Here is a 25,504-nt window from a genome sequence, read left to right as displayed (position 1 = left end):
CCACACCTGTCTGCTCTAACAGTATTTACCTGTATATTCTCTGTAAAGTTTAAATGAGATTTTTATTCTCATTTACAAGGCAGATGTGGTGGTATCACAATTAGGGCTGGGCAATATGATAATATACACACTATGAGATTATTGTCAACCTCCAGAGATTTTGCCATATCTTTGGTTCTGTGGTAGCTATCACTTTAATGTCTCAGGGTGTATTAAACCATTGTAAGCAATGTTGAACATCAGAGTATAGGACTGTTTCATACAAATGAAAATGATTTTTATATCAATGTGATGAAGTGCCTCAATTTGTTAGACATATAATTTGCTGGACTTGACAAAAACACAATTATTGTGTGGTGATTTTATCCATGTTTGTTATTTAGAATTGCATATATGGTCATAGAAGATTTTATTGAAATTGCAAACTCATAATAACAATATAACAATTAAAATTTCACCTGGACTAAGGTTACAATTTTGAAAGTAGACCTGCACAAATTTTACTGTCCACTACAATAGATTCTCATTTATGTTAAAACATTGACAAAAAAAACACTAATAACATGTTTGTTCATCATACCATTTTAGTAAAGCAGTTGTCTTGTGGAAAGCGTAGAAACGTCATCTCTACCAGAAACAATAAAATATATCAGGGACAGATCATTAATATGGAGCACCTCAGCCAATTCTGCATCTCACTTTGAGTGTTTAATAGGTCATGTTAACCTACCCCTGAAGCCACCGAGAGAGGCGTGGCCATGTTCATAATAAGTGGGCCTGCTGTATGTAGACCAGATATCCCCATGGCAACAGAGAAACTTGAGAAATGAGATCTGACCACCTGATGTGTCAGTGGGCTCAACAGGGGATTGATGACCTTATCTAATGATGCATTTTTATTAGGGGGCGGGGGCATTGAAGGTGGATTGGTTCCTTCTTGTTTATGTGTTTTGTTTTTTTTTTTTTGTTTTTTTTTTAATGTTTCACTTTCTTTTATTCTGCCTTACTTTTAACAAAATTGCTTTGAAGTTAGTCTAGGAAATGCACATATGCATCTCTCTTTTTAATAGAACCCTCAATCTAAACTTCAATTCAGTTTTTGTCCTGTAATGCAGCTTCTCTCCATGACATTCTTGGGTCACAACATCACCAGTGATTTAGTTTTCAGGTCCATTTTGAAAGTTAATTGAATCTTTACTATTTGTGAGCCTATTTTTGGTGCCTTGGTGATTAATTGTAATGAAGCTGAATGCAGTTAGATTAGGTTCAGTCTTGGACTTGAGGGGCTGACACATTTCAAAGTCCATTGTTGTCCACCAAGCTGAGTTTTATGACTTGTTATAAAGCAAATAAAGTTGGACTTCATTTTGTGGCAATCTCAATCTCTTAGTGCTTTTAAGACACATGTTGGCACTATATTTGAGGACCACTGGTTTATTCCATGTCCATTAAAATATGATGCATTATCATCTTCATTATTTAGAATAACTGACTTGCTTGTAATACATGCAGGAGCGTTAAATAAGCTTATCAATTCAATTTCACATAGTGACTGAATACTTTAAAGCCCCCTGTGCACTCCATTAGATTGTAACAAAGTTGATAGTACGGACGCAAACATGACGTGGGTAAAAATTCTCAATCATTTCGATCCTATTTTCTCAGTGTTCATGTGTCCTCGCTGTGCGTGTGCATGAAACGGTTTTGCTTGACATATTTTTTTTTTTTTTTTTTGCATCCTTGAAACACCAGACACTGAGGGGGGCACAGGGGAACAGTTTGTCCAAGCACGTTTGAGCAAAATGATCTTCAAATTCATGCCATGACATGCCCCGGGTCTAATCGAGCACTTATTTATTGCGGAAATGTGAGCGGTGGCTTCGTGATGTGGTTCTACGGACACACTGCAGATGTTTGCAACAACACTTGACCGCTTTCAGTTTATTAGAGCTGAATGAAAAGCTCCGGCAGCTCTCTCTTGCGCATGACGGGTGGCTCACAGTGAACACGGTGCTCCGCACCCACCCTGTCTCCGCCAGTCCAGCACCCTGTCCTCCGCTGCCGAGCGGCGTCCTCTGTGTGAGTGCGTGGTGACTTGATGAGAGTGAGGGTCATTTTATTCGACTGAAGCCTTCCAGTGAAAAAAACAGGATATTCTCTCTGTTGCATCTTTTTTTTTTTTTTTTTTTTTTTTTTTGAATTTTGAAGAAGTGGTCATTGTGAAGAGGAAGGTTTGAAGCTCCGAGTTTGGGTAAGTGTCATGATGCTCTTTTTACTGTCGTTAAAAATCACACGGAGCTTTTTGGTTATCTCGAAGACTAGACTTTAGTGAAGTAGCTGCGATATGAGTTCGGATAACTGCAGATTTATGGGATAGAAAAACATGCCAGTGTCAGTGAAGCATCAACTCTGCATCACTTAACCGGTGCAGTGCGCAGAGCCGTCGCGGAAGCAGACGGGGCTTTGCAGAGCCCAGAGAAAATTGATCTCTGATATTATGTGCTATCACCAATAATTCAACCGAGGTCACCTGATTGTTACTAGTTTATCCCTAGACAGAGAATATTACTCCGAATTTTCTTTGAACTCAGCACAAGTTTTTTGGTGTATGAGGCACCATAGTTTGTATGAAATGAATCAGAGTCAGTGGGTTTCAAAGGGACTGTTCTCCTTGGAAATTCTGACTTGTTTTTATGTGCCTCTGTGAATTTGAGCTTCAAGACCATTCGCTTTGCAGCTAGCAAGCACTTGTGGATTACTGTCAGGAATCTTGATCAGGAAGCCACTCACTTCTTCCAGAGGACAGGACATAGAATCATTATAAAAGGCAACTAGATAAATATGTATATATAGAGTATAACAGATTGCCAGCAAAAGAGAAATGAAGGCCGAGCTCAAGAGTATATCTTGTTGTAAAGAAACAGGAAGTTTTAGAGGAGACTGTAGCTGCATGTTAGTGGCAGACATTACATTTAGATTGATGTAAATTAGGTTGATAGCTATACAGAAAATCACAGAGATGCACAAGGGACCTGTTATCAGATAAGAGTGACAAAAGAACTTGTGAAGTACTTCACTTACCCCCCCCCCCATTCTATATGGGCTGTAATGGGCAGTCTTGTTATGGGCAGTCTAAATCCCACAGTGACTGTGGAGAGAACACAGAATAATTGTACACAGCGACTGAGTCCCATTTGTTTGTCAGACACAAGCCTCAAAACAAATATATTGGAAATATATATTAGTTTAAATATATTTTCACTGTTGTGTGTGAAATACATCACAGTGTTCACATGTTTGGTGCAGTTTAGAAGATAGCCGGCGACAATAACATGATTGTTATTGCTACAAGATGATTAGATGAGATGAATAGCTCCTTCCACTGCTCTGTGTGCAGCCTTAATTGCGAGGTCATATTTAAGAAGAAAAAGCCAGCCTAGCTCAGGCAGTACATAAACAGGGAGATCAGTGTAGTTTACAGTCCTGCTGTGCCAAAATGCTGTTCTGCTCAATGTCTATTAATGTTACATGAGCATGAAAGCCTCTATGTTGACAGCTCCTGCTACATTTTTTTCTTGTATAGTTCAAAGCCATTCTTTGGTTTGGTGCAAGGAGGAGGGATCCATAGGGAGTTGTCATGCCACTGAATAAGCTCTGCCTCTTAAACAGTGTCACAGCTCTGCTCTTTGCACCGCTCTGCTCTCTCTGTCTCTATGTCTGTCTAAACACTGAGCTAAACACACTTAACACAAATATCAGTGGTCTTTTGGTAAATGAAACAACACCCTTTTGTTTTCAGTCAGACTATAGTGAAAATGAAAGGCCTTGTGACTTCTTCAGGTTGATGGTGGTGATGATAGATGATCATGAGTTTTTTATACCACATGTGCACAGTAGTCCTTGTTCTTGCAGAATGGTTCAGGCTAAGGAGCACTTAATGGCTTGGTTTTGTTTTCTACAAATGCTAATCTTCAAACAAGAGATTTTATCTCTCTCCTTGCTTTAAGACACAAAAGTTTACCAAATCCATTCTTACTGCCATCATGTTTTCACTGCAGTCCACTTGGCTGCCCTGATCACACTGGCCTGTTTTCACTCGGATTCTACAGGGTCAGTTGTAATCAGTTTCCGCTCCAGCATGAAGCAGCTGATGTGTTTACTGCTGATGTGAAGCCTGCTTTATGCTTGTTTGTATTTCCCAATAGGTCCTTCAGTGTACTGTGAATTGTTAATTCAGGCATAACTGACCTATATGTTAAATTTGGTGTGAACAAGTCAAGAGCCAGAAAAAAACGGTCGTGACATCTGCTTGACTTCCAGTAAGAACACTGTGCATTTCTCACATTATGGAATCATAATGTGCAACCATATCACTGACGTTTAAGGAAATGCAAGCTTTGCTCTTCTGTTTGGCCATTAAATGATATTTTCATTCTATTTTTAAAACTGACAACTGTCAGTTGTGTTGGCTCCGCTTGAATCAGGTGAGATTTGTGATGTCATTCATTCATTCATTCATTGTCTTTACCCACTCATTACCACAGTGACAGGAATCTTTTTGTCCAGAGAAAATGACAACTTGTAGTAATTCAAGGAATTTGATTCTCATGCTAACAGTAAACAAAGCTAATAGAAGCTAAAAAAAAAAAACACAACCATTTACATACGGAAATTCTCAGTGGAGTTAATTAGTATGGATATAGTGTCAGCGCATGAGTAATTCATTTGAATCATTAGCACAAGTCAGTGTCAATTCAAAGGAATAGTCGGTCATTGAGAGGAACAGAAGCTGCTTGTCAATGTCGTGTTTGTATTGGTCAAGTGATTAGCCAAGTTTAGCCCAAAGATTGATAGCAGGGGGAAACTGCTAATGGGCAACTGTACCTTTTAGCATAAGAGTAAAATGTCCCCTCCAGCAGCTGTCGAACTGTCTTTATGTACATTATGAATAGCTATCATACTAGTTACTAGCACAGCCAAGAATCAACAGGGTTTTGTTCAGAGGTTTGACATTGTGCAAATCCAGCAAATTCATGATGAGGACAAGACCTGTCCCAACTGTTTGTCAGTACAATAAGTAGCTCTACTTCTAAAGATAACTGCATTGCACAGTGTGTTAAATACACAAGCTGCAGTGTGCATATGTGTGTGGATGGAGCGAGCATAGCCATTTATCCTTGTTTTCATTTTTTTAAGCTGGGCTATACATATCTTGGACATATCTGTTCTGACTGCACAGAGATAAAAATGATACTGACCTTCTATCTAATGTGTTTAATCTTATATTAGCCCAAGGAATACGTCATTCCTAAAACATGGACCTATAATGACTTTCTGTCTTATAGGAGTACAATGATTGTTGTTGTGCAACAGAAGAGTTGGTAGATCTCTGCTGATCTCTAAATCTAAATTCTTTCCAACAGGTGTGAGGGAGGATAGCTGCAATAAATCATCTGCAGAGAAGCCACAGCTCAGGTAAAACACAGTAGGAGGCTGCCATGAAGAAAATGGACAACACAGCCACAGGCAGCTGGACTCTAGACAACAACCCTATCTCCTCCGCAGTGAAGAACTCCTGCCACCCCAATCTGAAGGTATTGTGGTCTGTGGAAAAACTAGATCCCAGCTGACAAGCCCTTTGACCTCAGTGAACTGAGATGCTCATCTGAAGTTCAGTTTAATCAATTTTTTTGCCATAATGTTAATGGTTTTCCTAATGCTATGGTGAAAAATGTGACCATGTTGTCATGACCCTTTTTTCATGGTTTGTGTAAAGAAGGTACAAATTACCAACATTTGAGAAAATGTAATGTAACTTGGGAACCATTCAGAAATCAGAAATGGTAGAGAGGGGAAAAAAACTACAGAAGTTACACAAGCCAGTGGGGTCAGCATATACCAGAGATGGTCTGAACATATATGAAGTGTTTTAGTCTGAAAGGACAGAGGGCCCATATGTCTATCATTTCCAAAATCGTCAGACTGGCCTATAGGGGATACACATAGGGGATGCATAATAAACTGAGTGCATGTGTTGGGGTAATATGTGTGTTTCCTGTACAACATGTACAGAATATGAAAAAGCCACATATGACTGTAGGCACCTCTGCTGTAGCATGATTTTTTTTCAGCCAGATCATTTAAAAAGCAACTAGCTGAATATAAACACCTAAGGCGTCTTCTGTTGTATATTGATGTAAATTCATGAATGTTTGAATACACACTGAAAGTTTGAGCTGAGTGTGCTGCGTGGTTCTCGCAGGCCTGTTGATGTCCATGCAAGGTGCAGCAGCTCTCTGTGCCCTTTGGACTGGGTATTAAGTGGCTGTGAAAAATTCTTTAGACAAAGTTTATGCTTCAGGTCAGGTCAGGGCAGAGGGTCTGTACCACTTCACTGGATTAAGAAGAACATTGGACGACAATAAAAAAGCTGCTTAGTGAAATGTTTCAGCCTCAAGCAACAATAATTAGGAATTCCAGAGTCATGCTGCCTCTTTGTCCATGTGTGTGTTTCTCTTTGTGTGGTAATCCTGCTGTGAACCTCTCGGTGTATGATGCTTTCGATACAACATTCACTTGTTTATCTAGAGAGAAAGGGTTTTTGTCTACTGCTGCTGCTACTGCTCCTGCTGTATGTTTGTTTAGCCCACATTGGATTATTCTGCATGCTGTGAATGTGTTTTACCTAACATACAAATATTGTGAGAAACTTATGTTTCAGGATGTAAGACACAAAATATTAGCCAAATTCTCAAGGTGATGGCTACTCCAACTGCTTCATTAAAGTGACTTTATTGTAATAGATTGTAATTTAAGTTTAGTATTTTAGTTCCTCATAACTATTCTGATTAAGGGTTGTAAAATGTAAATCACATTTTCAACACTAAAATAAAACTAACAAGGGCTTTTTGTGAGTTCATGGTTCATAAATACCTACTCATCAAAGTTATACCCTGCCTCACATCTCGTACAAATTTGGTGAAAACCAAATTTAAAAACATGAACACAGTGTAACATAGAGTAATGTAAAACAGGCATAGATAATCGATGGATAATGGATCAACATTATTAATGCAGTCATATGGAAATTGTGCAGAGGCATTATATCCACTTATATTCTGTGGTATGAATGTTAAGTATGCACTTGACATTAGAGCAAAGCCTGGACCACCCTGATGGTTGCCATAGCTCCGCTTGTCCCTCTTAGCTCCTCACAAATTGTTCATTTATTTGCCATGATTGACAGAGCTTGTAGTAAAGCCTGTCTCCACTCCAGCCTGAATCTTTGTTCTCATCTTTCACTCAGCAGTTTCCATGTTAATGGAGAGTACAGCTGCAGAGGAAGTGAGACAGAAAAGATGATTGTTTATCATGTTTGATGAAATCTCTCACCTGGTTTCTTGGCTGTATACACATGAGGTGTAAGCTGTCCTTGCCTTCGGGTTGACCACACAGTGCAGACAGCTTGGCTCTACCCTGGTAGCTCATTATTTACATAATCTATAAGCAATAAATATGAAATGAATACTGAGGAAAATCATGACACACTCATGGAAACTCAGAGACCTCTCTGTTTTTAAGCTTCTTGCTCAGCTGTATTCTGATTAAATGAACTTTTAAAGGTCAGTGACAAATGGGGTTACTGTTCACATCATTCAAAGTGAACGCAGTGCCAAACTGTTAAAAAAAAGTGTGCGTGGTAGCACTACTGCAAAATTCTCTGGAAGGTTTTTGAGCCAGGACTAATAAGCCTGGTTCAAGTTGTCAGGTTTACTCATGTTGCTCAGGACCTACTTCAGATCAGGATTTCTCTGTTTCCTTGGGCTACCAGTATTAGAGTGCCAATATTACATGTGGTATGCCAAAAGGCCCAATACCTCGCCATGTACTATTTAATCTGTGCTGACACTTGGAGGCACAATCTGAAAAGATGACATCAATTTTCAGCATTATAAACTCTATTAACAATAGATAGAGTATAAACTCTATCTATTGTTCTGTATCTCTGTTATTGCATCTGATTTTGCATGTTATAGAGGCCCTCACCAGAGAGTGCTGAATGTCTAATTGACATATCGCTAACAGGGTAGATTGCAGCAATAATAATATTCTAATAGTAAAAGTAATAGTAATAGTACAAATACTGAAATAATGTTTTAAAGTAACTTCTTTCGGACTTTCTAAGAGCTATACGAAGCCATCTGGACTTGCTCGTGGTTCATGTGAGTCGTTGGGGCGACATGAATCATAAGCTGCCTGGGGAGGGATCTCAATACTGCATTGTAAGTGGCTGATCAATGCAACCACCTCATAAACCACCTCCTCTGTTTAGTGACAGTCATTCCAGTTTGACACAGAGGGCCCCTTTTATTCCTCAGTCTTCTCTGGTCAAAATGTGTCCATTTCTGTCTTCCATTGAGTGTCGATTGTCCTTCAGCTGTAGGTGGACTGCTGAGTCCTGACCTGAGGAGTTGGTAGTTTTGATAAATGATAACTCTTTTCAGTTATCAAGCAAAAATGTTCCTCAAAGGTGAATATTTAGGAGTGTCTAAGTGCTTTATGATATTAAGTTGAATATCCTAGTGTTTTCCACTGTTTCCACAAATGAAAATGAATATGTCAGCATTGGCTCTAGAAAACTACTGATGGGAATTGGGCACAATTTTATAACATTTTATAGACCAAACAATTATTGTGACAATGAAGACAATCTTTAATTGCAACCAACTTTTACATTTTCTCAATGTTTGGCCTTCAGAGAGTGTTGCCTTAACATTATCACATCTGCAAAGATAAGAATTCATTTTCGATTTACGAATAATCCTTTTATTTATTAACCCAATCTATTCATGAATTTTCACTCGAGTATGTTCAAAACAGACTTCATAGCTGCATTACAGACAGAGCTCTCAGGTCCTCTAATCCTCTGGCTCTCTGGACCAGAAAAGCAATTGTGTTCACTGTTTATTAGGCGCATTGCACAGCCTTAGGTACCATATACTGTAAAACGATTAAGTGAAGTTAAGTAAGTCAGTGCAGTCATTAATATATTATGGGCTCACTGTTTATGTTTTGTTTTTAAAATTTTTTTGAATCCCAATTCTCAACAATTTTGCAATTTCAGAGCAGTAGCAGAGATGTATCTTTAAAATATATTATTGATAATAATAATGAAACCAGATGTACTTGCTTTCAAATGACAGAATAATTTCTGTTGACTGAAGAACACCATGCATGTGTGTGTTGGTCGATGGCGCGTGCATGTCTTCCGATCTTGGGCTATTTTCATTCCTAAGAGTGCAGATTATGGTTACCTCTCACCTGTTTCCAATTATGCTGCATGTCGGTTGGTCTGTCAGCTCATAGCACATTGGATGTGTCTATGTCCTGGTGGGACTGGCTTCTCTAATCCTCCCTTTGTTAGTGACTGTCAGTGTCCGCAGGTGGCTGAGCAAAAGGAGGAGGGAGCTCAGTACACCCTCTGGCCCCAAGCTTAAACAGCACAGTGCCAGCTTTTCTTTTACAAAGGTGTATCTGCACTGCAAATTCATGTCATACATACACACATATACTAAGTCACAAGCTAGTGCCCAGCTACTTTTTATGCACTTGTGTTTCATTTGCTAAAAATGTTAATGAAATCTTATTTTCTGACTTTCAATGTTTCCTTTCCTCTGTGGCTGTCGAGCTTACTGAAATGTAGTTGACTGTGTTATAGAAATTAAGAAAAATTGTGAGGTGTTTGAACCACTACCATTACCACTACTCGTACAAGTATGTTTACAACGATGCATTATAGAGAGCATTCATGCAACATGTAACATGTAATAATAATAGAGGTTAATATATTCTCTTGAAAATAAAATGGAGAGAAGAGGCACTGCAGGACCTTTTTGTCTTACACAGCCTTCTGGCTTCTTTCGCTATCTCTGCAGATGTTCCTTGCAGCCTTGTCCTTTGCCTACTTTGCCAAGGCTCTATCTGGCAGCTACATGAAGAGCACAATAACACAACTAGAAAGGCGATTTGACATCTCCAGTTATCTGATCGGCATCATAGATGGGAGCTTTGAAGTAGGTGAGTCTGTTTTTGTCCGCGTGTCGCTCTATTTACTCAGGCTATTCATGCACGTTTTGAAGCATTTAGATGCTAATGCAAGTAAGCCAAGAATATGTCCTCAGCTGGTTTTACACCATTGCGTATATGCATCCCCTTTGAGGTCTGAATAGTCACTGGTCGCATACCTAATTGACTCTTAATGAGCGAAAAATCCTTTGAAGCTACAGTATGTAGGCTTCAATAGAAGGCTCTTGTGTAGTTGCACAACAGACCGGGATTAGTGAATGAAAAATATGTTACATTGCATGTTTGCAAACAAATATGATTATTCACACTGACTTTGATCCAAACCTATACAGTTGTCTGGTTGGCTGAGGCACATCTGTCCCTTATATCTTGTGAACACCCAGCTTGCAGTGGTCAGGTTACTGTGTGTGACATGCAGACACATACTGTGTATACAACAGAAATGATAGATGTAGATAACGTAACTTTTCAAAATGACCAAACACAGACACAGACAGACACATCATTCCTCAAAGATTTTGCATTGAAAGACAGATAATCACACCAGTGTCAAATGCATGTCATGGAAAAGCTGTGGACCGATTACCACTTCAAAGTAGGTCTCATATTTAATGCCTTTGACTCATTTCCATCTCCTCTTCTGATCATCTCAAACCGGTAGGGAATTTGTTGGTGATTGCCTTTGTGAGCTATTTTGGTGCCAAACTCCACCGACCCAAGATCATAGCAGTCGGATGTATCTTGATGTCTTTTGGGACCTTCCTGATCGCCATGCCGCATTTCATCATTGGCCGGTAGGCAAAGGGTCATGTCTGTATGCATGCGTTGCACTTCAGAAATTCCATCCATGTGTATGTTTGGTTTAACGCTTCAAGCACTGTAAACACAATGTAGTGACAGTATTTCTTGGTATTGAAAATGTAGTCTCTGATGTATGTATTTGTGCTTCACATTGTGAGTATCTAACGATACCTGATGCTTTCTCCCTTCCCTTGTTTAACAGTCACATTGGTATTTTGTACGCAGCTATAAGATCGAAACATCAGTTAGATCTTCAGTGAATTCAACCAATAACCTCTCTCCGTGTCCAGCAAGCTCACCTGAGTCCATCAGGGCAGGTGACAGACCCTCTATACTGCCGTCTAGAGGTAAGATAGGCAGTAGAACCTTTACCGTGCTTAGTCAAGAGAATTGTATGGATTCATCATGACATATTTGAAACAATTCAAAGTGGAAGTTTTGTCAGTTTCTGAGACATTAAATTATAAATCCTCAGCTCATTTTTCCCATTTCATGTTGAACTGTAGGCTGTGAGCGAGAGTCCAGTGTTTCGATGTGGATCTACGTGTTTCTGGGAAATGTCCTGCGTGGGATTGGGGAGACTCCAGTACAGCCTTTGGGAATCTCCTACATCGATGATTACGCACAGTCCGAGAACGCAGCCCTCTATATTGGTAATGCACCTTATTCACTGTGTATGTTACATTTGGACTGTAGGTACCAAGATTAAGGTCACTTAATTTTCAAAGCTGTTCATTTTGGAATTGGATTTTCTTTACAGTCGTATATCAGAATGAAAATGTCTTATATCCAGGCAACTAGGAAATAATTATTCACATAATGTCATTACCAGAGTCAGAGAATTTGAGAGCAGTATGTTTTGGCAGGATACATGCACTGAAGGTTTGTTAGGACTAAGTGAATCTAACCTCCTGCATGTTTTACATGTTCAACACATTCATGCTTTTGCTCAAAGAATTTTTTATATTTTTTTAATTTAAATTGACTGTACCACATCATGTGATGTTTTACAATAGAATAAGTAAAATAAAGTAAAATAAATTGTTTCAGAACAGTGCAAAAACACAACAGGTATTAGTTGGTGTTTGTGGCTAAATAAGTGCCTTTTTCTGTGTTGTGTATTACAGGTTGTGTCCAAACAATATCAATCATTGGTCCTGTCTTCGGGTATCTGCTGGGGTCACTTTGTGCCAAAATCTATGTTGATATTGGCTATGTGGACATGGGTGAGTAAGCTCAGGCAAATTTCATCTAATAAACTAATTAATAAACCAATGACTGACATAAAAAACTATATTGAGCTTGGTAGGGTTTTATTGTTGTTTACCATTTGCTCACAATAACAAAATGCACCAACACTCCAACTGTGGAGAGCTGGATTTGGAAACTGCTTGTTGTACATGACAGTGTTAAAGCTGCACAAGACACATCACATCTGCCAAGAGGCGTTGAATCAGGACAGAGTGAATCCTGTGACACAGTATAATCTGACTGGAAAGCCAACAAGTTGAAGCTGTTGTAAACCTTTCTGTCGAACAATGCAAGTCAGGAGACATCTCTTCATGTTATAAAATGTTGCCTTTGGACATTAACCATAGCTCTAAGGTTAAGTGTATGTAAAGTACTTGGAAATTGACTGCATATAAACTGTACTTTAAATAATATACTGTAAATTGCCTTGGTTTGCCTTAGAAATGAATATAACTGAGAAGAAAATGCATCTATTATAGTGAATAACTCTGAGATGCAAATAAAACAAACCGAATCCACATACTGTGCTGAAAGGGTTTTCATCTCTTTGCAGAGACTCTGACTATTACCCCTGGTGATGCCCGTTGGGTGGGGGCATGGTGGCTGGGTTACCTCATTGCGGGTGTCATCACTCTCATGTCTGCTGTTCCTTTCTGGTTCCTCCCCAAATCACTGCCAATGCCTGTGGATAAACACGATACCAGCTGCACTCCAGAGCAAACCAGGTTCATCAAAGATTCCCCAAACATGGAGCACAAGTTCAGACCAGAGGAGCCGGCCAATTTACATCAGATGGCCAAGGGTATGAAAAACGTTAATGCCTGCAATGCATATTGAGTATTGGCATCACATTCAGTTATTAGACTCTTCAAGGATGTAACACATTTGCTTTTTACTGCTATCACAACATTTTCAAACTGACTTTCTTTTGTGATTCATTTCTCAAAAAACCTACAGTATTTATACGTTTTTAAGAACTTTATTTCCTCTTATGAATTTCAATCGCCTTCAGATCTAAGAACAAATTGTCTGCGGGCACTCCTATTATACTGCAGTTACTTTCTGACATAAACACTTTTGTGGGCCCAGCTCTGAACATCACATGCTGGTTCTGGTTATGAATGCAACTGTGATCAATAAGTTAGTGATAAGTGTTAAGATGCTGATCGTGAACTGTCCTTTGTTGCTCTCACATCCTGTCATCTCTCCAGTGTCTATAAAGAGGCATAAAACTTCCCCAAAACGTTCAGATGTGTTTGAAGAAGTGGTATTCATTCATTTCAACTTCCCCACACAGAATTTGTGCCCACGTTGAAGAGTCTTCTTGGAAATCCTGTGTACATCATCTACTTATGCGTGACCATCATTCAGTTCAACTCTCTCATCGGGATGGTCACCTACAAACCCAAATACATTGAGCAACACTATGGCCAGTCGGCATCAAAGGCCAATTTTCTCATGGGTAAGCAGACCATTTTGATAATTTATATTGTTTACCTTGTTTCGTGATTTTCATGCCATCATTTTATCTTAGTTGTAAGCTTGTACAAAACCTGTGTTTCTTTGCTGAGAGAAAAGTATTTAGCGATGCAAAGTGATGTGAGCTGGATGGTCATCATAAGTGTTTCATGAGCTAGCTTTTGATGAATTTTTTATGCTCCAACTCCCACATCCCTCTTAAGTAAACGCTGCAGCTTCAAGATGACAACCAGGTTTACTGCAATTGTTGGACGTTCTGAAATGACATTTAGACATTGATTTTGAAAAGCAGACAGATTAATGAAACCAGCTATTAGATTGACATAATGGAAGTGAAGACAGCATAATAGCATAGCTATTTCATCTACGTAAGTGAATGAGTAAATAGGGTGTTGGATGATGAGACACGCATTCCATATCTTCTCAACCATCAAAAGTCATTTTCATCTTTCGAGACATGACTTCAGTTCACTTTACATGAAATATGAATTAAACTACTTTGATGTGAATGAGTGTTCTGACTTTGATCCTTTTTGGGGAGCGATAATGGTGCTTGATGGTGCTTGTACAAGTTCCTTGCTGTAAGAAGTGTTGTATTCTGTGGTTTGGCTAGGCATGATCAACATCCCAGCTGTGGCCCTTGGGATGTTCTCTGGAGGGGTTGTCATGAAGAAGTACAAGCTGGGCATCATGGGAGCAGCTAAATTTGCCTTTGGGACCTCTCTGTTGGGCTACTTCCTGTCACTGTTTTTCTTAGCCATGGGCTGTGAGAACTCCAAGGTGGCAGGCATCACTGTTTCATATACTGGGTATGTGATGTCTGTCTTTACTTATGTCAGCTAACACACTTCCTAGGGTTTCTTTTGCATTGTGCTGCCTTTCTGTGCCTGTTTTCATATTCCATGCACGGTAATGGCCGTGGTTTTTTATTTGATCTATTTTTTATATGAGCTGTCAATAATATATGCATTTTCCTCATGTTGTCACATGCAGAGTGGAGGGCTTGTCTTATCAGGAACGCTCTCTCTTCTCCGACTGTAACTCGGGTTGCTTGTGCTCAGGGAGAGAGTGGGATCCAGTGTGTGGACAGAATGGCGTCACCTATGTGTCCCCATGCATGGCTGGATGCACCTCCTCCTCTGGCTCTGGGAGGAACACAGTAAGACACACACCGCTGTCTTCATCATTACACAGCTATATTTCTTAGTAGATCTACTGGCTAACAAACAATGATATATAGGTTGATGTTCATTCAACCTATATATCATTGTTTGTTATATATAGGTTGAAGTTCATTCATTCCCAGTAGTATTTGCTGCTGCAAAAAGTGTTGCCTGCTGGGCTGCAGCTCATCACTGATATCACATCATTGGATTTCTTCTCATGTCTTCTTTGTTAGGTTTTTGAAAATTGCAGGTGTGTGGCGCTGGCTGACACCCAACCAGACAACCTGACAGTCACTCTAGGCCAGTGTCCACGCAGGGACAGCTGTGACAAAATCTTTCCATACTTCCTGGCTCTGTCTGTCCTCAGCTCATTCATTATTTCTCTTGGGGGAACACCTGGCTTTGTGCTGCTCGTCAGGTCTGTTGACAACCCCCTTGTGGGCTCCTACGAAAAAAGAATCACTAGAACATTTTCACACACAGCCTGTTTTTTGACCCAGTCAGTCATGTCATTTTGGACAGATTACACTTCCTGCTGTTGTCACTTCTGTATGATAAAGTGTATATTGAGATATTGTCATAAATGAGTAAAGCTATCAGAAATGAGAAGTTCGCATTAAAGAATTTCTTCTTCTTTTGTACCTTAAAGCATCTTATCAATATAATGGTCATAGCATTTTAAGGTTTTAACTCCCCAGTCTTGTTTCTATAGGTGCATTAAACCTGAGCTGAAATCCCTTGCACTTGGAATCCACGCGTTGGCCACTCGCACACTCGGTGAGAACTATCTTTTGTATTTTGCACATTATTGTCTACTTAGTTTGAATGGCAGGCTAATATCTCCTAAGAAATGTTATTCGGTATACTGTATGTTGGAGTGAGGAGAATTAATGGAATAATGTTTGCATACACTACCAGTCAAATGGTTTAGAACGTCCCATTCTTCCAGTATTTATTGTGAAGCAATTCAAGTCCAGTGAAAAATTATAAATGGTACAAAAGGTGAGTAGTAAACAGCCCAAGGTATTAAAAAACGTTTAGGTCACCAAAAACTGCAAAATGTAATTTTCATAGAAGGGATTTCAGGGATGAAGAAATTGGTTAATTTACAGCTTTGTCACAGCAATGGAAGTAAATTAAGTTTTGAAAATTGATGCAAACAACTCCTACAGGTGCCAGAACTTTTGTTGATGAGCCACAAACCCTCTGTCTGTAAAAAGGCAGTGTCGGAACAAACTGTTACTACACCCTTGGTTGCATTATTAGGACAATACTTTACTCCAGGAAGTAGTACAGTATATTTCTATCAGAATGATGAGAACAATGGAAGACAGACTGGTTGGTGTGGGATTCATCCTACAGCAAGTTAATGAGCAAATACATTAGAAGAAAAGAACCAGACGGTGGCTTCACATGGAGAAGAGCAGCAGAGGCACCAGACTGAAAGTAAAGCAAACTACATCAGAATCAGAATCAGAATCAGAATCAGAATCAGTTTTATTGCCAAGTATGCTTTCACATACAAGGAATTTTTTCTGGTGATTGGTGCAATTGATCAGCAACAGAGGGGCTCTCTAGCCTTGTTGATGAGGCTAATAGCAGATGGGAAGAAGCTATTTTTGTGGCGAGAGGTTTTGGTCCTGAAGGACCGCAGCCTCCTGCCAGAGGGGAGTGTCTCAAAGAGTTTGTGTCCAGGGTGGGAGGAGTCAGCTACAATCTTCCCTGCACGCCTCAGAGTCCTTGAGGCGTACAGGTCCTGGAGGGACGGAAGATTGCAGCCAATCACCTTCTCAGCAGAGTGGATGATACGCTGCAGTCTGTTATTGTCCCTCTCCGTGGCAGCAGCGTACCAGATGGTGATGGAGGAGGTGAGGATGGACTCAATGATGGAGGTGTAGAAGTTCACCATCATAGTCCTTGGCAGGTTGAACTTCTTCAATTGCCTCAGGAAATACATCCTCTGCTGAGCTTTTTTGATGAGGGAGCTGATGTTTAGCTCCCATTTGAGATCCTGTGTGATGGTGGTTCCCAAGAAGCGAAAATGCTCCACGGTAGCCACGGGGGAGTCACACAGGGAGATGGGGGTGGGTGGGGCTGGGCTCTTCCTGAAGTCCACTATCATTTCCACTGTCTTCAGAGCGTTAAGCTCTAGGTTGTTCTGCCTGCACCAGGTCACCAGACGGTCAGTCTCCCACCTGTAGGCAGACTCATCGCCATCAGAGATGAGTCCAATGAGAGTGGTGTCGTCTGCAAACTTCAGGAGCTTGACAGACTGATGGCTGGAGGTGCAGGTGTTAGTGTACAGGGAGAAGAGCAGAGGAGAAAGAACGCAGCCTTGCGGGGATCCAGTGCTGATGGTCTGGGAGTCAGACACGTGCTTTCCTAGCTTCACGTGCTGCCTCCTGTCAGACAGGAAGTCGGTGATCCACCTGCAGGTGGAGTCAGGCACGCTCAGCTGGGAGAGCTTGTCCTGCAGCAGAGCCGGGATGATGGTGTTGAAGGCAGAGCTAAAGTCCACAAACAGGATCCTGGCATAGGTCCCTGAGGAGTCCAGGTGCTGGAGGATGAAGTGGAGAGCCATGTTGACGGCGTCGTCTACAGACCTGTTGGCTCTGTAGGCGAACTGCAGGGGGTCCAGGAGTGGGTCAGTGATGGATTTGAGATGGGACAGGACAAGACGCTCAAATGATTTCATGACCACAGAGGTCAGGGCAATGGGTCTATAGTCATTTAGTCCTGTGGGCCTTGGTTTTTTGGGGACAGGGATGATGGTGGAGGATTTGAAGCAGGCTGGCACGTGGCAGATCTCCAGTGAGGTGTTGAAGATGTCTGTGAACACTGGAGACAGCTGATCAGCACAGTGCTTCAGGGATGATGGAGAGACAGAGTCAGGACCGGCTGCTTTGCGGGGGTTCTGCTTCTTAAAAAGCCTGTTGACATCTCTCTCCAGGATAGAGAGAGACGTTCCTTTGGTAGGGGAGGAGGAGGGTTCTGATGTGGCTCTGATGTGGAGGTTAGTGTCAGGCTTGTCCCACTGTCTTTCAAAGCGGCAGTAGAACTCATTCAGATCGTTGGCCAGACGGAAGTCATTAATGGAGTGGGGGGGTTTAGGTTTGTAGTTAGTGATCTGTCTGAGCCCTTTCCAGACAGAAGCAGAGTCATTGGCTGAGAACTGGAGCTGAAGTTTCTCAGAGTACAGTCGTTTAGCTTCTCTCACCGCTTTGCTAAACCTGTACTTGGACTCTTTAAACTTGTCCCTGTCCCCACTCCTGAAAGCTTCCTCCTTTTGCCTCCTGAGCTGACTGAGCTTAGCTGTGAACCAGGGTTTGTCATTGTTATAACTCACCCTGGTGCGTGATGGGATACAGCAGTCCTCACAGAAGCTGATGTATGACGTCACAGCCTCTGTGAACTCATCCAGACTGTTGGAAGCAGTCCTGAACACCTCCCAGTCAGTGCAATCCAAACATGCCCGCAGATCCTCTATGGCTTCACTGCTCCACTGCTTCGATGTCCTCGCAACAGGTTTACACAGTTTTAGTTTCTGCCTGTATGTGGGAATCAGGTGGACCATGACATGGTCAGAGTGGCCCAGTGCAGCCCGGGGGACGGCGTGATAAGCACCACTGATTGTGGTGTAACAGTGGTCCAGAGTGTTCCCCTCTCTGGTCGGGCAATTAACAAACTGTCTATATTTGGGCAGTTCATGACTGAGGTTCCCTTTGTTAAAGTCACCAAGGACAATAACTACGGAGTCCGGGTTGGTCTGCTCCACACACAGTATCTGGTCTGCGAGCGCCCGCTGTGCCTCCTGCACGTTGGCCTGTGGTGGGATGTAAACACCGACCAGGATGATTGAGGTGAACTCACGGGGGGAGTAGAAGGGCCTGCAGTTTATGATGAAAGTCTCCAGGTCAGGAGAACAGTGCTGCAGGATCACTGTCACGTCTTTGCACCAGCCACTGTTTGCATAAAAGCAGATTCCTCCACCTTTGGTTTTGCCGGACAGCTCTGTGTCGCGATCCGCTCTGAAGAGCTGGAAGCCGGCCAGCTCCAGCGCAGAGTTCGGAATCGATCCACACAGCCACGTCTCCGTGAAGCACAGGACGGCAGATGAGGAAAAGTCTCTGTTCTTCTGCACCAGTAGCTGAAGTTCATCCAGTTTGTTGGGCAGTGAACGCACGTTGGAGAGAAAGATACCTGGGAGAGGTGTGCGGAGTGCGCGCCGGCGGAGACGCGCAAGCGCACCGGCACGTTTTCCTCTCCTCCGGCGTTTCACTGCGAGAGCAACGGTCAGAGCACCTCTGACCAAAATGTCCAATAATCCCACAGATGAGTCGAGAAAAGTAGGAAAAAAATCCACTGGAGTTGTTTCTCTGATATTAATGAGCTCTTCTCTCATGTGCAACACATTTGTGAGAACTTCTGCAATAAATTCTCCAAACTTTCCATATTTGATTTTCATTGTAGAAAGAGCCCCTAGAGTGTGTTCGGCTGTTGGATGAGTCACAAACTCAGATTAAATTTAAGATTTAAGATTTCCTTTTTTTAATCTTTAATTGTAAATTTCAGTAACAATTGGAGAAATGGAAGTGTTGTAAAACTTTTGGCTGGAAGTGTGTATGGAAAAAAGAATTATTACTTGAAACTCATTATCAAATATTTATGAAAATGTAACCCTGTATTTGCTGTTTATTTGAAATAACACGTTATCTTAAATGGTACAACAGCTGGAATACCTGCACCTATATACTTTGGAGCCATCATCGATACAACCTGCCTCAAATGGGGATACAAGATGTGTGGAGGAAGAGGAGCGTGCAGAATATATAACACCTCAGCTTACAGGTAACTACTTGAGTTGACAGAAAAAATAAAAAGCTGCACTGTGAAGCTGGAATGCTCATTAACAATATTATTCAGTGACTGGATAATGGAGAGACACCTTTGCTATTCTGAGATCCCTGGCCCTGTTAGCTCCAGCATAATTCAGAGGCTGCAGCCTTTTTAAGATGCACCTAAACCTTCCAAAACACCATTTAGCTGATATGTACAGAGCCCAGCAGTTATGTACGTTGGAGCAAAGGGTGTAGGACTAGCAGTTAAGGGTTTGACAAATTACTGTATGTTCACCTATTTGTCACAAGAACCTCCTTTTTTTCAAATAAAAGTTTGAAATGCTCTGAAGAAAAACACTATTTAAACAGCTTGGACTTATCGCTCTTATGAAAATTGGAGACTTGAACTGTCACTTGCTCTCAGCGATTTGTAGCTTGACTGCGATATGCCCCGAAAAACTGTCCCACAATTTGTATGCACCGTAACAGCATTACTTCATGTTTTCTTTGCAGGATAGTGTACCTGGGCCTGACACTGGGCTTGAGGACAGTCTCCTTCTTCTTTTGCATTTTGGGCTTTGCTCTACTCAAACGACATATTAAAAAGGAGGAGAAAAACGCCCTGACCAACGGGAGCACAGAGCTGGAGTCACTAAGGAAAGAGGAGAGCGACTCCCTACACTGTGAGCAGTTCACACTGGCTGTGGACTGCGGTCCTGACAGAGAAACTGGCTTGTGAGCCTCAGCACAACCTCTTCTCTTCTGACTCAGCTCCATGGAGCACCTCAGATGTATAGAGGAACACACACTGTGGACACTTTTCATAGCACACAGAGTATATATTTGTACAGGTTTTGTGAGGACCTAAAATCTCTTGACAAAAGAGTCATTTTATAAACAAAACATGCTATTTCAGGAATGTATAAATTTGTGTTTGTATTTTTCATGAATTGAAGACTTTCGTAGAGAAAATGTAATTGTGATGTATTTTCTATGTTGGTCTTTGTTTTTATGATTAAACTTGATAAAAATCTTTTTTCATCTTCAGCATATATTTAACTGTGTGAATAAGATGGTGGAACTGCGTCATCTCAGATTTCATGTTTTAATGGCTGTGATTTCACTTCAGAAGAGATACATAAATGTAACATGTCTGTGGACTGTTTGTGTGGCACACTTGCTGGAAGAACCGTGAATATAGTTCCACTGAGGCATAGTTAGTGTTTCAATAATCAAAGCTACGAAGGAACAGCTGCCCACTGAAAGATTATCCTGTTGGCATACAGAGGGGAAACTCACCTTCTGCCCAGATGTAACAGAAATCATTCGTGCAGCAGGATCACTATTCCATTACTTTGTGGTTTCAACAGTCAAACGCCTCTCAATGTGAAGCCCTGGAGATGCTCAAAATCATCAATCATGGAAAGTTTGAAAATCTCCACTTCCTAAGCAAACTCAGTCTGCTGGTGAGGACTGTGTCATATGGTCAACAGATCCAGGACAGGAAGTGTGTAAGTAAACCTTGAGTCAAAAGAGTTTTGAGAGTAGAGTTGTGTAGCGTCTGCTTACAATCCCTACTACATGTACTGTACCTGTCATGACTCAGGAGTCATGCCCCAGTCCTGTTCAGTTTGGCCATTCTGCCCCCTATTCTTCCATCAGGCACCAGACGTCTGTGGACTTTCCTTCCTCTTCCCAGTCACCAAAAGTCCCTACCCATACATACACGTGTTCCCACTTGTCTTCAGTCCTGCAGTCACCCCAGCACTCTCCGCCTGCACCTCCTTCACTAATCAACCCTGAACTAGTGCACTCCCTTTGTTCTCTGTCAGATCATCTGCTCATGTTTCTGTTCACGTTCCAGTGTGTTTTCCCTGTGAACCTGCTACCTGTATTTTTAATCCTTTTGTCTCGAACAGCCTGTGTTTCTTCCTGTCTGCTTGTTTTCCCCTGCACTTAACCTGCGAGCCTGTGTTTTCACCATTAAAATAATTTCATTGCATCTGCCTTTGTCTGAGTCAGCATTTTGGTCCAGCAAACCATAACGGTACCTGACTGCACAGTGTATACCATATTTAGCCTCCAGTCTGCCTTGTCAGTTGTCAGTTTGTTTTTAATGCTTGTGCCTTTGTCATATACCAACCTGGGCCAACTCAAAATCAGTTTGAGACATTATACACGTTAAGATTTGAAGATCTACCATTCCAGGAAGCTTAGTAAAGTCAAAAGGCAAATGGGAATTAAAAAAATAAAAAATAAAAAAAGATCTTGATAATCAAGTCCAGTGCACCCTTCTCACTAACCTTTAAAAAGAAGGAAACAGCTGTTGTCTAGATAAAAGGTTTACAATAAATGTAAACAAATATGAGATACCTGTGCGAGGATTTCCTTTCCATTAAGGTTGTGAGAGCAGTGATTTAGCATTCATGACCACCATAAAAACTGGCGAGTACTTAATTCCTCAGTGCACGTATAAATAGGTCATTATGTGCTGAGAGAAGGATACTATTCTCGTGGTCTGAGGTACTTGTCAGCTTTTTAATCATTATCAAATATTAAGTATTAGCAATAAACATGAGTCCCTGAGGTAAAATAAGAGTTCTTTTTTTATTTTTCAGAATTTGATAACAGTGAATGCTATAGGGTTTATCCTGTAAAGTGTAGCCTTGTTTGTTTAATCCTATCAATTCAAACACATGCTGAAAGACTATACAAATATGACCTCTGGTCTACTGCATATAGCACACAGTTCTAGTGTAGAAGTGGAGAAGCAACATCTGGAAACCACTGTCACTATTCCTCTGGTTACTGCTCCTTTTTGTCTTCAGCACTCTGGAGATTCTGTGGATCAAGTGAAGGATTAAAAAAAACAAAACACTCCAGTATTAGTGAAATCAATATACACTGCATTAATTGTGATTGTGTATTTGCATGCACGTATATGTTTTGTTTGCCTTTTGTGTGATTGTGTTACCTGGAGTTGATGGTGTTCCCTCAGTAGTCTGTCATATTCTTGTGCCAGACCTTTCGCCTGCCTTTTCATGGCTTCCACTTCAGCATGAGACTTGCGCGCAGCTACACACACAAACAGTCCTGCATCTTCAAATTGCTCTACATATCATCAGTGCCCTTTAAAGCTTCTTTCACAGTGCAAGAAATGATCTACAGTGGTCCATGCTCCCTGTGACTAATATTTGCAGGAACAGTTCTTTGCTTTTGAAATGTATAACTGCAGAGCATCCTGTGTGAAGGCAGTGATGATGACTCACCCTCCTCTGCAGCCTTCAGTTGACCTGCCAGTTTCTCAGCCTCCAGCTTCAGTTGTTCGTTTTTTGCTGACATGGATTTTTCATCATCAAGGAGAGCCTGAACGCAAAGGATTATCTCTAATTACCGAGCTTAAATGGTTTATTTTAACAGCTGACAACAGAGGACGTACAAATTAGAAACAATAGTGTCTGAAAACACAAAAAATGTTATGTTATAATCTGCGAATAAATGATGTTAGATGGTAGATGGTGCCTATTAGGGGAGAAAAGGAAATGACAACGTTCTTAGTTTTGTCATCAGGCTGTGATTGACTCTATTTCTCACTTGTTTGAGCTTCAGGTTGTCCTCCTGGTGCTGCTTGGCTGCTTTGACGGCACTGTCCATCTGCATCTGAAGGCCCGCACTGTTCTCCAGCGTGACGGCAACCTGGTTTAGCAAGGTGACAACCCGACGCATGATACTGTGATGAGTTCACAGGACAGGAAAAGACAAGAACCGGAAGAAATAAAGGCAGGACAAGACATGACAGGACTGGTATAGTGATGATTGTTCTGGAGTTAGGTCCAAAACACAATTTTTTTTTCTGTCATTCTGAATGAATGTGGAAAGAAATGACACTAACAGCCAGAGGAAGAGAGAGAAGCCAGATATGTAGAGGTTCCTCTGGGCTCTGAACAGCTTCATGTGGACGTGGTCGTACAAATTGGGGTTCACCATGGCGTCTTGCATGGGCTCAGGACCTGAGTACTTCTGCACCTCACGGAGAGCATCTGAAGGTGAGCAGGGGGACAGAAGCATGACTGATGCTGCCTGGGCTGGATGCACAATATGTCAGCCTTCATTCAGTGTCTGAAAGAGCAGATTGCTTACCAAGGAAAAGAACAATGAGGACCATGATCATAGTAAAGAAGCATTTGTTCCAATATGGTGATAACCAGTTCCATATCCTCCAGCTGAAAACCAAACGCCATCTGCAAAGCAGGTCGAGAGGACGCTGTGAGCGTAGCTGCCTTAACACACAACAGATCTGTGTAGAAGGGATGTGGATGCACTCTGCTGGTGATTTGTGTGAACTGCCTCTTTCAGTTTTCTTTCTTTCAACCAAAGTCTTGGCTGACTCATAAAGTCATAATGATATGACTTTTTTTTTTTTAAATTGAGTTAGAAAAGAGGCTGCTTCACAAAATGCTGACGATGAGTTGCTGGATGGACTTTAGATTATGTTTGGGGTTTGTGTATTAAATTGCATTACCTCTTTGCTGAAATGAAGGGTATACACAAGATGAGGTTGACTGCTATCGCTCCATAGAGGAAGAGAGCCACAGCCGTCCACTGGAGAGTCATCGTGACTCTGATTTCCTGAAGGGATTCACACATTTTATCTCTATGTGTAGCACGACTAACAAACCAGAACTGAAATAATGTAAAGCTTTGCATTTCGAGACATGTTCCATTATCATACATACTCTATTTATCCATTATCCATATCCATATCCAAGTAATAATAATGATATATTAACATTATTTCCAAACAAGGAGCAGTGAAAGTCAATGAAAATGCAAAAATCTTCAGATATTCCTATTTAATCTTTGCCTATTGAACTATATGTTCCATATACTACTGTACATATAGTACAGTAGCTACTCTTTTACATTATGGAATAACTTTTTGAGCACGCTCCCACAAAAAATTCTGTAGGCCTAACAGAAAATCTGCATTCTCATTCATAGCCTTTTGCTATTAATAGACTTTTACCTCTAAATCTAGTCTAACTCCTCAGCACAAGTATCAACGGCTGTTGCTTTGTTTAATAGCGGGAGGTAGTCACTCTGTTCCAAGCAATAAATAGAGTTGTTGGCTTACCAGACAAAGTTGAACGATCAGAAGAATGGGAAAGTTCAGACACGCACGCACATGCGCTCACACACCCTCACAACAGCTGCTGGGGAGCATGAGAGGACCTACAGCCCTAAATAAAACTGCTGGCCAGTTGACCTCATTGGTCAGGCCCTTTGGATTAGTTAAAGACCACAACATTCAAACTAAGTGCTTTACTATCTGTTACTAGTCTACTGCTGAATAACTGCAAGACTTATCTATTTACTTTTGGACCATTTTTTGCCTGGTGTGTGTGTGGGTGTGTGGGTGTGTGTGGGTGGGTGTGTTTGTTGTTGGTGTCTTCTCACATTTCATGTCAGTGTATAAAAATAGTCGTGTTAGGAGTAAGGAGAGATGATCACTTTATTTTTAAATAGGGAATAAAACATAATGGTTGATATTTATCTCAAAACTTCTGAAATAAACAAGCAGACCCTAACTTAAAATATCTCTTTGGATATGTTGACTTTTCTGACTGAGCGTCACCAGCACAAAACAAAACAAAACAAAACATGCACATGTCCACAAGGGGGTGATGTTATCTAATGATAGAATATACCAAAGCTTTCGCACAGGACGGGGAGTCTGTGCTCCAATATGTTTTGCAATTATTGCAGTAGATTTAATACAAATATAAGTGTATAAGTGTGAAACTGATATACAGATGTGCAACAGTGTAAATAAAGGGCTCCATTTACAGTTGTCATTTAAATAAAAGACTAATTTCAAAAGCT

At 41.1% G+C, this 25,504-nt stretch overlaps 2 protein-coding genes across 4 annotated transcripts; one reads left to right on the top strand and one right to left on the bottom strand.

Moving 5' to 3' along the window:
* The first annotated feature begins 1,878 nt into the window (after nucleotides 1-1,878).
* Nucleotides 1,879-20,656, top strand: slco1c1 (solute carrier organic anion transporter family, member 1C1). 3 transcript variants are annotated; one of them, XM_071495267.1, is made up of 15 exons: nucleotides 1,879-2,251; nucleotides 5,424-5,594; nucleotides 9,936-10,077; nucleotides 10,748-10,880; nucleotides 11,113-11,234; nucleotides 11,394-11,540; nucleotides 12,015-12,113; nucleotides 12,692-12,940; nucleotides 13,436-13,600; nucleotides 14,231-14,426; nucleotides 14,611-14,776; nucleotides 15,017-15,201; nucleotides 15,496-15,560; nucleotides 19,514-19,631; nucleotides 20,135-20,656. In XM_071495267.1, the coding sequence occupies exons 2-15, from the start codon at nucleotides 5,499-5,501 to the stop codon at nucleotides 20,358-20,360; spliced, it is 2,109 nt and encodes a 702-aa protein (XP_071351368.1). In that variant the 5' UTR covers nucleotides 1,879-2,251; nucleotides 5,424-5,498; the 3' UTR covers nucleotides 20,361-20,656. The 3 variants fall into 3 exon arrangements, with proteins under 3 accessions (XP_071351368.1, XP_071351376.1, XP_071351386.1); XM_071495275.1 differs by lacking the exons at nucleotides 1,879-2,251; nucleotides 5,424-5,594 and having other exon boundaries at nucleotides 9,936-10,073; nucleotides 11,090-11,234; XM_071495285.1 differs by lacking the exons at nucleotides 1,879-2,251; nucleotides 5,424-5,594 and having other exon boundaries at nucleotides 9,943-10,077; nucleotides 11,090-11,234.
* A 1,553-nt stretch (nucleotides 20,657-22,209) lies between these two features.
* Nucleotides 22,210-24,965, bottom strand: bcap29 (B cell receptor associated protein 29). The gene is made up of 8 exons (XM_071495294.1): nucleotides 24,756-24,965; nucleotides 24,144-24,250; nucleotides 23,762-23,862; nucleotides 23,514-23,661; nucleotides 23,216-23,351; nucleotides 22,891-22,987; nucleotides 22,596-22,696; nucleotides 22,210-22,462 (listed from the first exon to the last, which is right to left on the bottom strand). The coding sequence occupies exons 2-8, from the start codon at nucleotides 24,233-24,235 to the stop codon at nucleotides 22,427-22,429; spliced, it is 711 nt and encodes a 236-aa protein (XP_071351395.1). The 5' UTR covers nucleotides 24,236-24,250; nucleotides 24,756-24,965; the 3' UTR covers nucleotides 22,210-22,426.
* Nucleotides 24,966-25,504: the final 539 nt, after the last annotated feature.

The sequence above is a fragment of the Trachinotus anak genome, unplaced genomic scaffold (assembly GCF_046630095.1).
Source record: "Trachinotus anak isolate AG129_WGS33_773 ecotype Australia unplaced genomic scaffold, CSIRO_AGI_Tana_v1 ptg000002l, whole genome shotgun sequence".
In the NCBI taxonomy this organism is placed as follows: Eukaryota; Metazoa; Chordata; class Actinopteri; order Carangiformes; family Carangidae; genus Trachinotus; species Trachinotus anak.
Note: the sequence above shows the minus strand (reverse complement) of the source record. Positions and strands in the feature narration are given on the sequence as shown.

Bases quoted from the DNA above. Each gene is read 5' to 3' on its own strand.
- slco1c1 (XM_071495267.1), top strand. From the start codon at position 5,499: ATGAAGAAAATGGACAACACAGCCACAGGCAGCTGGACTCTAGACAAC. The intron at 12,941-13,435 runs GTATGAAAAACG...TTCCCCACACAG, and splicing joins TTTACATCAGATGGCCAAGG to AATTTGTGCCCACGTTGAAG. The intron at 14,777-15,016 runs GTAAGACACACA...CTTCTTTGTTAG, and splicing joins CTGGCTCTGGGAGGAACACA to GTTTTTGAAAATTGCAGGTG.
- bcap29 (XM_071495294.1), bottom strand. From the start codon at position 24,235: ATGACTCTCCAGTGGACGGCTGTGGCTCTCTTCCTCTATGGAGCGATA. The intron at 23,863-24,143 runs GTAATGCAATTT...CCTGCTTTGCAG, and splicing joins CCCTTCATTTCAGCAAAGAG to ATGGCGTTTGGTTTTCAGCT. The intron at 22,697-22,890 runs GTGAGTCATCAT...TTGTGTGTGTAG, and splicing joins ACTGAAGGCTGCAGAGGAGG to CTGCGCGCAAGTCTCATGCT.